Source organism: Delphinus delphis, chromosome 14 (assembly GCF_949987515.2).
Source record: "Delphinus delphis chromosome 14, mDelDel1.2, whole genome shotgun sequence".
NCBI lineage: Eukaryota > Metazoa > Chordata > Mammalia > Artiodactyla > Delphinidae > Delphinus > Delphinus delphis.
The window spans coordinates 30047468-30058359 of record NC_082696.1 but is presented as its reverse complement, the minus strand read 5'-3'; the positions used below and the strand labels follow the sequence as shown (position 1 = coordinate 30058359).

Sequence of the window (10892 nt, the reverse complement as noted above, 5' to 3'; positions counted from 1 at the left end):
AACGAGGTTTGAACATAAACATTCAAGTACATAATTTGAATGACAATTCAAAATTATTGTGGGATTAGGAAGTTTAGAGTCTAAAGTTTTGTATTAAAATAAATATAATTCTGCCTTTAAATATGTAAGGTACAAATTTTAAATGAGAGAAGGGCCCATAGAATAAAATCTCTAAGTTTGTTGGCTCTCCCCAGGTCGTTAGTTCCAATATCCATTATAAAACCTGCTTTCTATTTTTACCATCAGAGTCCTGACTCTGTGGCCAAGAGTTACTCTTACAGGCCCTCCATCAGCCCTTGTGATCTCACTCCTCCCAACCTAATCTTCAATCAATACTTCAAACTATTGAGTTCCCTTAACCCTTGCTCTCATTAAGTGAAATGCTTCCCATGTGTATATCAAATCAAGGCAGATAATCAGAGCCTTCTCCCACTCAGTCCCATTTTATCTTTCTTGTTCTTAGCTAAGACCACCCTTCTTATTATATTTTAATACACTTACTACTGCTCTGATCCTGGGTTGATTCCTCGCTAAATCCTGACCTTCCAACTCAAGTTTCTCACCTCTCACCTCTGTTGCTGTTCACTTCTCTGAACTCTGAATGCGCTTATGGCCAGTAGCCACATTATTCATTACTTTTCGTTCTGTATTCTACCGTCTTGCCCCCATAGCAGATCCTTTTCTATCTCATACCTTTAACTACCCTCTATGAACTGAAAACTACTGTCTCTATCTTTAGCTCAAACTTCTCTCCTGAACTCCAGGATTGTTTATCCAACTAAATAGACTTCCACGAGCTCCTACAAAGCATCAGTCCACTTGGCAGCATCCATGCCTATGAAGTCCACCTCCCCTCCTCTCAGTGTCAATGACTGCTCATGCCTCTCTATGTCGTTTCCCTATCCTTGTCCACCAGATCCCAAAGACATTTGCTTTAGAAATTCTCTCTCTTCCTCCTTATCATCCATTTTTCTTTCTCTATTGGGTTAATTCCATCAGCATACAAATATCCTGTTGTATTTCTTACCTTAAATAAAAACAAAACAAAACCCTCTCTTGATCTGACAACCCCTTCCAGTTCCTGTCTCATTTCTCTGTTCTATTGTACAACAGAGCTCTTCTACATGATTGTGTATACTCTCTGTCTTAATTCCTTCCTCCCCATCAGGATTTTGTCCCCATGACTTCACCGCCTTGTCAAGGTCACCACTGATCTCTGCGTTACCAAGTTAGTTGACATGCTGGCAGCATTTGACACAGCTGTGTCATTTTTGAGATACTTTCTTCATCCACAATTTCCTGGTTTTCCTCATTCTTTCTTCTTGGTTTTTGTACTTACTTCCTTCAGAGTTTTTTGTGGGCTTTTTTCTTCCTGCTTCCTTCTCATCATCCCTAACCTCTCAACGATGTTTGCCTTGGAGCCCAATTCTTAGAAGTCTTCTCTTCCTATCTACACTCATCCATTTTGTGGCTCTAAATACCATTTATATGTTAGAGATTCAAAGATCTCTATCTCTATCTCAGACGTCTCCTTGAACTCCAGACTTCTGTGTCCTAAAAATTTTGTCTGCCCGGAATCTCCAGTTGGATATATAAAGGCGTATCAGATCAACATAAACAAAACTGAGCTTTTGACCTTCCATTTCTGACATTCCTGAAGTTAGTCTTTCAGATCTCAGTTAACGGCTTCTGTAAACTACCAGTTGTTGAGGCCAAAGCCCTTGGAGTTATCCTTCCTTCTGTCTTTGTCTCTCACTCTATACATGTTCAGTCAGGAGGTCTTTCACTGCTGCAGGTCTGGTCCAAGCCCACCATCGTCTCTGTCCTGGATTATTCCAATACCCTGCTACCCGTTTCGGGCACCGCTTCTTATATTTTGCACAACAGCAGTTAGAGTGATCCTATTAAAATGTAAAACTAATGGTGTCAATCTGCTCAAAAACTTCCAAAGGCCTCCTACTTCACTTTTCAGAGTAAAAAGCCAAGTTCTTGCAATGCCTGCAAGATCCAGCCTTCTGTTACTTCTAGCATCAATTCCTAGTGATTTCCTCCATGTTCATTTGGCTCCAGTTGTATTGGCCTTGGCCTCCTTGATGTTCCTAAATGTGTTATTCTGCCACCACTACCCGGAGGGAACTATTAGAATCGTCTCCTATATGGCTACCCTACATTTAGAATTTTCCCTTCTTATCTATCCTCCAACCTATTAGCCAAGTAATTTTTTCTGGAAATTTAGTTGATTTACAAAGTTGTGTTAATTTCTGCTGTACAGCAAAGTGATTCAGTTATACACATATATACATTCTTTTTTTGTATTCTATTCCATTATGGTTTATCATAGGATATTGAACATAGTTCTCTGTGCTATACAGTAGGACCTTGTTGTTTATCCATTCTGTATATAAAAGTGCAAAATAATTTTTAAAACTATTTAGTTCATCATGATACTTGACTCTAAAATCCCTCAATGGGTCTTTTAGCTTCAGGATAAAGTCCAGACTTCATTTGTGCTTCAACGATCTGGCCCTCGTCTATCTTTCTGGCCTCATATTTTTCCATTGTCTCTCCTTACCCTTCCTCCTTTTACCCTCCCCCAGCCTCAATATATTGGTCTCTACTTGCAGCATGCCATTCTTCCATGTCTTTGTATGCATGACTGTCTCTACCTAGGATGTTCTGATTGACTTACCCAACTGGTCTCTGACAACTCTCTTGTCTTCCAAGGCAAAATTGACCCATTATAGTATTCTGTGATGTTCATTACATGTATTAAATGAGATACTTGAAAATGCATAAGACAGTGTAAGGCATATTCTACTTACTCAATTTTGTTTTTTTTTGTTTTTTTTTTTTTGCGGTACGCAGGCCTCTCACTGTTGTGGCCTCTCCCGTTGTGGAGCACAGGCTCCGGACGCGCAGGCTCAGCGGCCATGGCTCAGGCGCCCAGCCGCTCCGCGGCAAGGGGGATCTTCCCGGACCGGGGCACGAACCCGCATCCCCTGCATCGGCAGGCGGACTCTCAACCATTGCGCCACCAGGGAAGCCCTGGTGCCGGTATTTTTGAGGGAGGGTAATGACGCTGGTTCTGAAAGTATGGAAAAAACTGAAAACTAGAACCAAGTGCTACTGGAACAAACTACTGCTGTCAGGTACGGTACTGATGATGGGACGACACTGATAGGTGAGCAAACAGAAGTCTCTCCACTCCTCGTCCAATCTTCTGTTTCCCTCTAGCGTCCTCTATTGGCAGAACCTAACAGGGAGCCAGGTGACAAAGGAGAAATATGTTTGCCTAGTCCCAGCCTCATCATCACAAAGAAGAATACAGAAAGGTGGGTTTGGAATTGAGAGACAATAGCTGAATAACTGGCACACTAAGGCAACTGTACAACGTACACTGTGAAAATGCATGAGGTAGGTTGATGCTTGTTTGCATAGATAAAGCTCAAAGTTTCTCTTGTAAAAATAAGAAATATGCAGAATGATATGTATAATTTGATGCCACGTATACAAAATCTTAAAAAATGCAAAATAGTACTAAGGTATTTATGTACATATGTAATAAACTACCAAGAAGTCATGGGAATGATCTAAAATAACCTTAGGATAATGACTTCCTCTAATAAAAGCAAACAGGGAAAGGAGAAGAATGCAATTGGAAGGAAATACAAAAGAAGCCCATTCTATTCATAACACCTTATTCCATAAACGGAGCAGAGGGTACATATTCTTTCACTTAATTTCTTGTACTATCACTTTATCATCTTTTCTAGTATATTTGGATTCCTTTCAAATTAGTTAGATGTTTAATCGATGAATAGGTTCCTAGCCATGAGGCATGAGTTAGGACTTAATAGTAAGGCACATATTTGCCCTCCAACTACATACTTCGTACTTCTATTTTCATGTAGTCAAGAGCATGTTTATACTAGATGTCTCCCAGCAGGAATAAATTATAAGCAATTGCTTTTCCGTCATGTCCAAATGACAGTGCTCTCACAATTCACTGATATGTTCTATGAATTGCTAAGATACTTAAATCTAAATTCATATATGGTCATATTGGAAGCGTGATCTGGTCAGTGAAAGATTTATATCTTGTACAGTAGGATCTACAGAACCATCATGTCCTAAATACAAACAGACACCCATTCTGGGCACCCATTCTCTCTGTTCTTAGTAATTTTTTTTAGTTCATTCAGCAGCTTTGTTTCAGGCACTATGCCATACATTAGAAATACATCATGGTGAGTATGCATGATTTCTGTCCCTGAGAAGTTCATTTCAGTGGTAAATATATCAAATGTGATGCTTTTTATAACATGAAGTGTTACTAGTACTTACCAATGCCATGAGGGTTGTAAGAATTTAAAATGGATGTAAGGTCTTGTAGGAATAATTTATTTTAGGCCTCACATTCTTTGCTTTAAAATCTACCATTTCTTATATTTTTAAATAAGTCTTAGATTTCTTTAGCTCTGGCTTTTCAATTCTAGCACATGGAACCTTACCTGTAATCTTGAAGTTGCTATGGTGGACCTCCTAATTACAGATAAGAGAAGGGCAGGCTAAATGCAGGTGGGTGGGGAATGAAAGTCAAACAAAAAAGCCACCTGAAGTGTATTCTGTGTAAGGTCTGATGCCCAAAACATTAAATTCCTGTCCTATCACTGGTAACCACATGAATGTCCTTGTAAAGTTGTCTATGAAAACCCCCATTTTAGCCTTCTGGAATTCAAGTATTTTATATGTCTGCTATACCCGCTCTTCATTTATAAAGCCCTTCTGGCTCATTAGTCATCCTGGGTAACTGCATTTAAGTTTGCACTTCTGATTCTAGAAGATATATAAACGGCCATTTTTCTTTATCATAAAAAATGAGTATTGACCCTTTTTGCCTCTTTTCTCTTTGTTCATAAAAATCAGACTCTCTTAGGAAACTCATCTTCAAACAGTATAATGAAAAACTCAATATTAGCAATCTCCTAAAACATTTTCATTCTTTATTATTTATTTTATTAAAAAGATTGAAATTATAGTGTAAAATGACCTTAGCATAAGAATTCCTGAGTCTCCAGCTAATGGACTGAATTTTGAGAGTTCAACAGGAAGAAGTGAAGGGTAGCATATCTTTCTAAAAATTAACATCTGGGATAAAAAGAAAAATGAAAAGTACATAAGAGGAGCAGGGAAACAAGGGCTCACAACTCTTATAACTGATCAAAGCTATCATCAGGTTTGTTCGATCCATATTTATATGAGGTGTCACAAGATATTTGAGGACAGGTAAATTAATATCATGCAGTTCACCCGTATTATTTTTCTCCTTTGACTTATCATCAAGTGACCTGGAAATTCTCTAGGAGATTGTTAAAATATCTTCTTTCCTCCTCCAAGTACTACTTCATGTCTCCAGGTCCAATAACTCAAGAAATCCTCTTCCCAGTTGTTACTGTTTTTATTCAGTACATCCAAATATCTTTTTAAGAATGCCTTTGTTAGAGGTATCTGTGTGTGGCTAAGTGCTTGAGTGTGTGTGTGTGTGTGTGTGTGTGTGTATGTGTGTGTGTGTGTGTGTGTTATGACCATATTTACTTAAGCAGGCATCAGCCCTAAGATATTTTTAGAACATTATCATCTATGAGATACCTAAGAGAGATGGTCAGAATGGAGTTAAAGAATGTGAATGGAATTTAAGAGAGGTCAAAACTGAGAAAAAAATGCCACTGGAAATCACTTATGTAGATGAATATGCTAACACCATGTGGATGGGTCAAAATGCAAAGAAGGAATAAAAAAGTAGAAAGTAGAGGTAGTGATCCTTGTAGAGTAGGCTGCGAATATATCACAGAAATTACTGGACTAGATATGACAGGGGCAGTGTCACAGAATGAATGGTAAAAAGATCAAAGAGAATGCATAGACCATGTCCCAGTACCTAGTGCCTGGAACATAGTATGAAATCAACAAATGCTATGTGAATGAAAGAACAAAAGACAGAGAGTGAGCCCTGAGGGAAGGAAGCTGAAGGAGCAGCTTTGCAGTACAGGTGCCCGCAACTGGGAAGCTGTGACAGCGCATTTTCGGAAGAATCCTGGTGAAATTCAGGATAGGTGGAAACCAGCACCTTGTTTATTCCCTCCAGAACCACAGGACACTCGAGAATTAACAAATTTTAAGGTGAGACAGAAAGACGCTTATCACAGAAACTGGACTCTAACATCACATTCGTTAGAAACTAAAGAGCTACTCCCTCAGGTGTATTTCCCTAAATCAATGCCAAATGAAACTACTTGAGTTGTTTGATAAAACACAGTGGGTGTGTGAAAACCACTGATGAGATATGGGTTAAAACATTGTGATGCAATTTTGCAATTAAGTACTCTTTATTTTCCTTGGGACTTGTGCAATTTTTTTTTGTTTTGTTTTTATTTTTAATGAGTTGAAGTACAGCTGACAGCTCTAAGTGTGAATGAAGGGAAGAACTGTCCCTTAGAATCTGTGAGGATATCCTTGCTTGTATCTTTCTCAAACCTGTGGGTTTAGTTTCAGCAGTCGACTGGAAGTGAAATACTGTTGCCCAAGAGTCACAGAACACATTGCAAAACCATTGCATAATGTCTAACTTCCTCAAGCGAAACCTGGCAAATCTGAAATGTTCTATATTTTATGAAGAGATAAAAGAACACACAATTTTGATGATTATATGATTTTGGACTATTTACATACATATACGTTCATCATCACTAAAAAAGCAGATACTCAATGTTGAAAATAGTGTTACCATTAACAGTCATGGTGGGGCTTCCCTGGTGGCACAGTGGTTAAGAATCCACCTGCCAATGCAGGGGACATGGGTTCGAGCCCAGATCCATGAAGATCCCACATGCTGCGGAGCAACTAAACCCGTATGCCACAACTACTGAGCCTGTGCTCTAGAGCCCGCGAACCACAACTACTGAGCCTGCAAGCCACAACTACTGAAGTCTTGTGCTCCGCAACAAGAGAAGCCACCGCAATGAGGAGCCCACGCGCCTCAGCAAAGAGTAACCGTCGCTCGCCGCAGCTAGAGAAAGGCCGTGCGCAGCAACAAAGACTCAACACAGCCAAAAATAAATAAATAAATTAAATTAAAAACAAAAAACAAAAAACAGTCATGGTCTTTGTGTTATGGGATTTGTGCCTGTTAGATTACACCACAGCCTTTAGGCAGGACTGTTTGGAGCTATGAATACCCATTAACCTGGACTAGCTATTATTTCTTCTAGAACATCTCAAAACAACTTTCATTGTTAAGATAAACATCAACGTTGGAGTTTATGTTTCCAGTGAAACTCCAATGAGTTTATATTTCCATCTGATTAGAAAGCAAATCCTCCCCAATCATTAGCACAGAAAACTAGATGAGTTCAAACTGTCTTTAATGTCAAAGGGAATTCAGTCATAAACGTCTCAATTCCCATCATTACTGTTCTCTCCCAAGGCTACCACTATATTTACAATGTCCCTGAAGCTCTTCACTCTGCTTATGCTCACACACACAGCTAATAAGGCTGGAGCCAGGATTAATCCTCATTTACATGACCCAAACCTCAATTATACCATTATACCATACTGTATTATTTCAGCGTAGCCAAAAAAGAGGCAAAATTACCATAACACTTAAATATAATCCTTGATGAGAAAAAAATATATATTTGGAAATCCTTGGTCTATACTGGGGAGCGAGCCATTCGAAGTTTCTTAGTAAACTTGGGATGCAACAATGAATATGATAAAGCGATGTCCTACACCATCACAATATTTTGCAAAGCTATGATCATTAATAATGTGGATATTATCAGGTAAGTTGTTGCTGAGTTGCTGGTCCCACCTGAGATGGAACGTACGTCTTTAGTGTACCATCTGCCAAACAGTGACACTGTTAGGATAGGCTCAGATGATCCATTCTTGTTTACCAAACGCCCATCTTTTAGTACCTAAAGAAAAAGTGGGAAAAGTATAGTCAACTTGATTAGAATATACATTACAAGCAGACTCATGATTTTGAAACCATCCTAGATATCCTGGAAGGTAAGGGGGCTAGGGCTGGGGTTGGGGGTTGGGGAACAGATGGGAAAGATAGGAAACAGCTATTTTATAAGTAAGGAAGACTAGAGCCATTCTAGAGGGTTCAATAATTGAGTTTAAACAATCAGATGTAACCCTTAATGAAAAGTCAGAAATCATCAGTAGCAAAAATTTATTGAGTCCAATTATATGCAAGATAACCGGGAACCAGAGGAACACAAATAACACCCTTCCCTCAAGAAGCTTAAAAGTTAATGGTGAAACTGAGAAGATCCCACATATAAAGAGAGAAATCAGTATATTAGTATATTGCACAGAGAAACAGGTATGTGCTTAGGAGGTCTGAGAAGGAATAGCTGAACTGCTCTGCTTCCCAAGGTGGGATACAGTCTGCTACAAGGAGCAGTTAGGAATTTCTCCCTGGGGCTGTATGATGGAAGACTTTGTGCCAAGTGGAAATCAAGCAGCAAAGGCTCATTCTGAGATAGGAATGTATGTGACAGATCTAGGCAATGTGCTTTCTCACTCCAATATGGTTAGAACAAGTTGTGTGCTGGAGCCAGTGGTGTGTAAGCTCACAACAACAGACTGTTAAATCTCCAGGAACTTTGACAGCTGGTTGTTAAACATGGCTGTTCTTGAAATTGATGGTGGTGAGAATATTTACATCATGATAACTGGCAAATGCCACAAATCTGAACTTTTCTTTTTCTTCCTCAGAGAGTGGCTTGTTACAATTTACAGCACATCACTAGCTGGAGTTGAAGATTATTGAAGAGGAGACTAAGCCATATGGTCAAAGAGAACTGTAGGGATCGGATTTGTGAAAGCCATGAATGATCAGATCTATATCCTGAAGGTAAGAGGCTTCTCTGTAAGGGAGTAATGTATGCAAAGTAATGGAACAAGAATAGAAAAAAACACAAATAGACAACAGATAGAACAAGAATTAAAGAAAATGAGTTCATCATCAGTTGTGAGAAGGACAGTTTGGATGGGGAAGAGCTTAGAAGGTGAGAAATTAGATACTTTATAACTAGAAGTAGAAAATAACTAAATATCCTCAAAGATGATTATTGTGGTGACACATACACACAAATACATAGCTCACTGACAAGTCGTCAAACACACAACCTGTTGGTAATTAAATGAACAAATATAAAATGTTAAATGTTCATTGTTTATTGTGTTCATTGTTTCTAAATAGTCCCTTGTTTATTAAATTGTTCCTTAAAGAACAAAAATGAAATAACAGAGGTATATTTCAAATTACATTTGGGTGAAAGTTTGAAACAAGTTAAACACAAATATTTAGTTTTCTTGTGACTTTTCATCAATATAGTAAAATTGTGTCTATTTTGACCTTCTTGGAATTAATTGTTCCACATCAGTGATTGTCCCTTGGGTTCTAGTTAGAACTTAGCTTTTTACTGTTTTCTTGTTACAAATTTTCCTATACTATATAATAGTATAATAGTATACTATATAGCTGGCCTTCTAAGTTACACACTCAAGATAATTTGACCTTTTTGACTATTCCCTTAAACTGGTAGTTTTTACCCACCAAAATCACCTGTAGGACTATGAAAAATATAGGTCTCATCCTCAGAGATTCTGATTTACTGTATCTACAGTGGAACCTGGCCTCCTACTCCCCCACTCTGTCTGCACATTGATGTGTACTTCCATGATGTTCAGTACACATGGCCTAATTCTGGCAAGCTTTTCCTCCAGTTGTTGATGAACTTGGTTAACTAGGTAAACCTTTTGAGGTAAGTACCTAAAAATACATCCTGATGCTTGTATAATGCTTCACTGTTCACAAAGTGCTTTCACATGCATTACCAAATCAGTGAGGAAGATATTCTCCCCATTTCACAGGCAGGAAATACAGAGGTTAACTGACTTGCACAAACTTACATAACTAGTTAGTTGCAGAGGCCACACTTCTGATAATATACCAGAGTTAACCTACAATGTTAAAGCAAGATGTTTCCCACAGTTGTGGTGATGGTCAGTAACACTTCATGCTCTTAGCGTAGAACTAAGGATGGGGAAAAGATAGGCAATGAATATGTTGGAATCTCTGCAGAAGTGATCCTCAAAGATAACGTGTAAATATGTGTTGATGGAGAGTCCATTAGTCAAGGAAACTGGGGAAATACTCAGGAAGACATGGTCAGTGTGACTCATGTAAAAATCTTGTCATCTATGGCAGGGGTCCCCAACCCCCGGGCCACGGACTGGTACCAGTACCAGTCCGTGGCCTGTTAGGAACCGGGCGACACAGCAGGAGGTGAGTGGAGGGCAAGTGAGCGAAGCTTCATCTGTATTTACAGCCGCTCCCCATCACTCGTGTTACCGCCTGAGCTCCGCCTCCTCTGAGAATCTAATGCCGCCGCTGATCTATTTTTTAAAATCATACTCAGAAAATTAGATTGTGTGCTAAATGTAAATGGCAGGGCTTACAAGATATAGTGCACCCATACCTAAGCTTACCTGGGTGAACCGTACTTTCCCATCTCTGACTTCCTTGAATTGGCCCCTGAAACTTTCAGTTCATTTACACATATTTGTGCCACTCTAGCCAACTTTCAACTACTGGATTTGAGTTCCAGACCTCTTACTTCAGATCTGATCAAGATTTTCTGTAGTTGGCATTTAAGCTTTTATTCCAGCCTCAATTTGCTGATGAGATTCTGCCTAACTGGGTTCTATGGCAGCCAAGGATTCCCATTCTCTGGGTTTCCCAGCCTTAAGGCTGCACTGTATGTTGAACTGTTGGTATCACAGAATTAAATATTTTTATAAATATGACCAAT

General features: G+C 39.0%; 1 protein-coding gene across 3 annotated transcripts in view; it reads right to left on the bottom strand.

Moving 5' to 3' along the window:
• VNN2 (vanin 2) overlaps window positions 1-10892 on the bottom strand; it is a 29893-nt gene that overhangs the window by 5160 nt on the left and 13841 nt on the right. For 2 of the 3 annotated variants that reach the window (XM_060029940.1, XM_060029943.1), the window contains one exon: window positions 7788-7979. In XM_060029940.1, coding sequence (XP_059885923.1) covers window positions 7788-7979 — 192 coding nt within the window. Of the gene's footprint in view, window positions 1-7787; window positions 7980-10892 lie in introns of those variants that run through there. The other variant, XM_060029941.1, reaches the window with a different exon arrangement.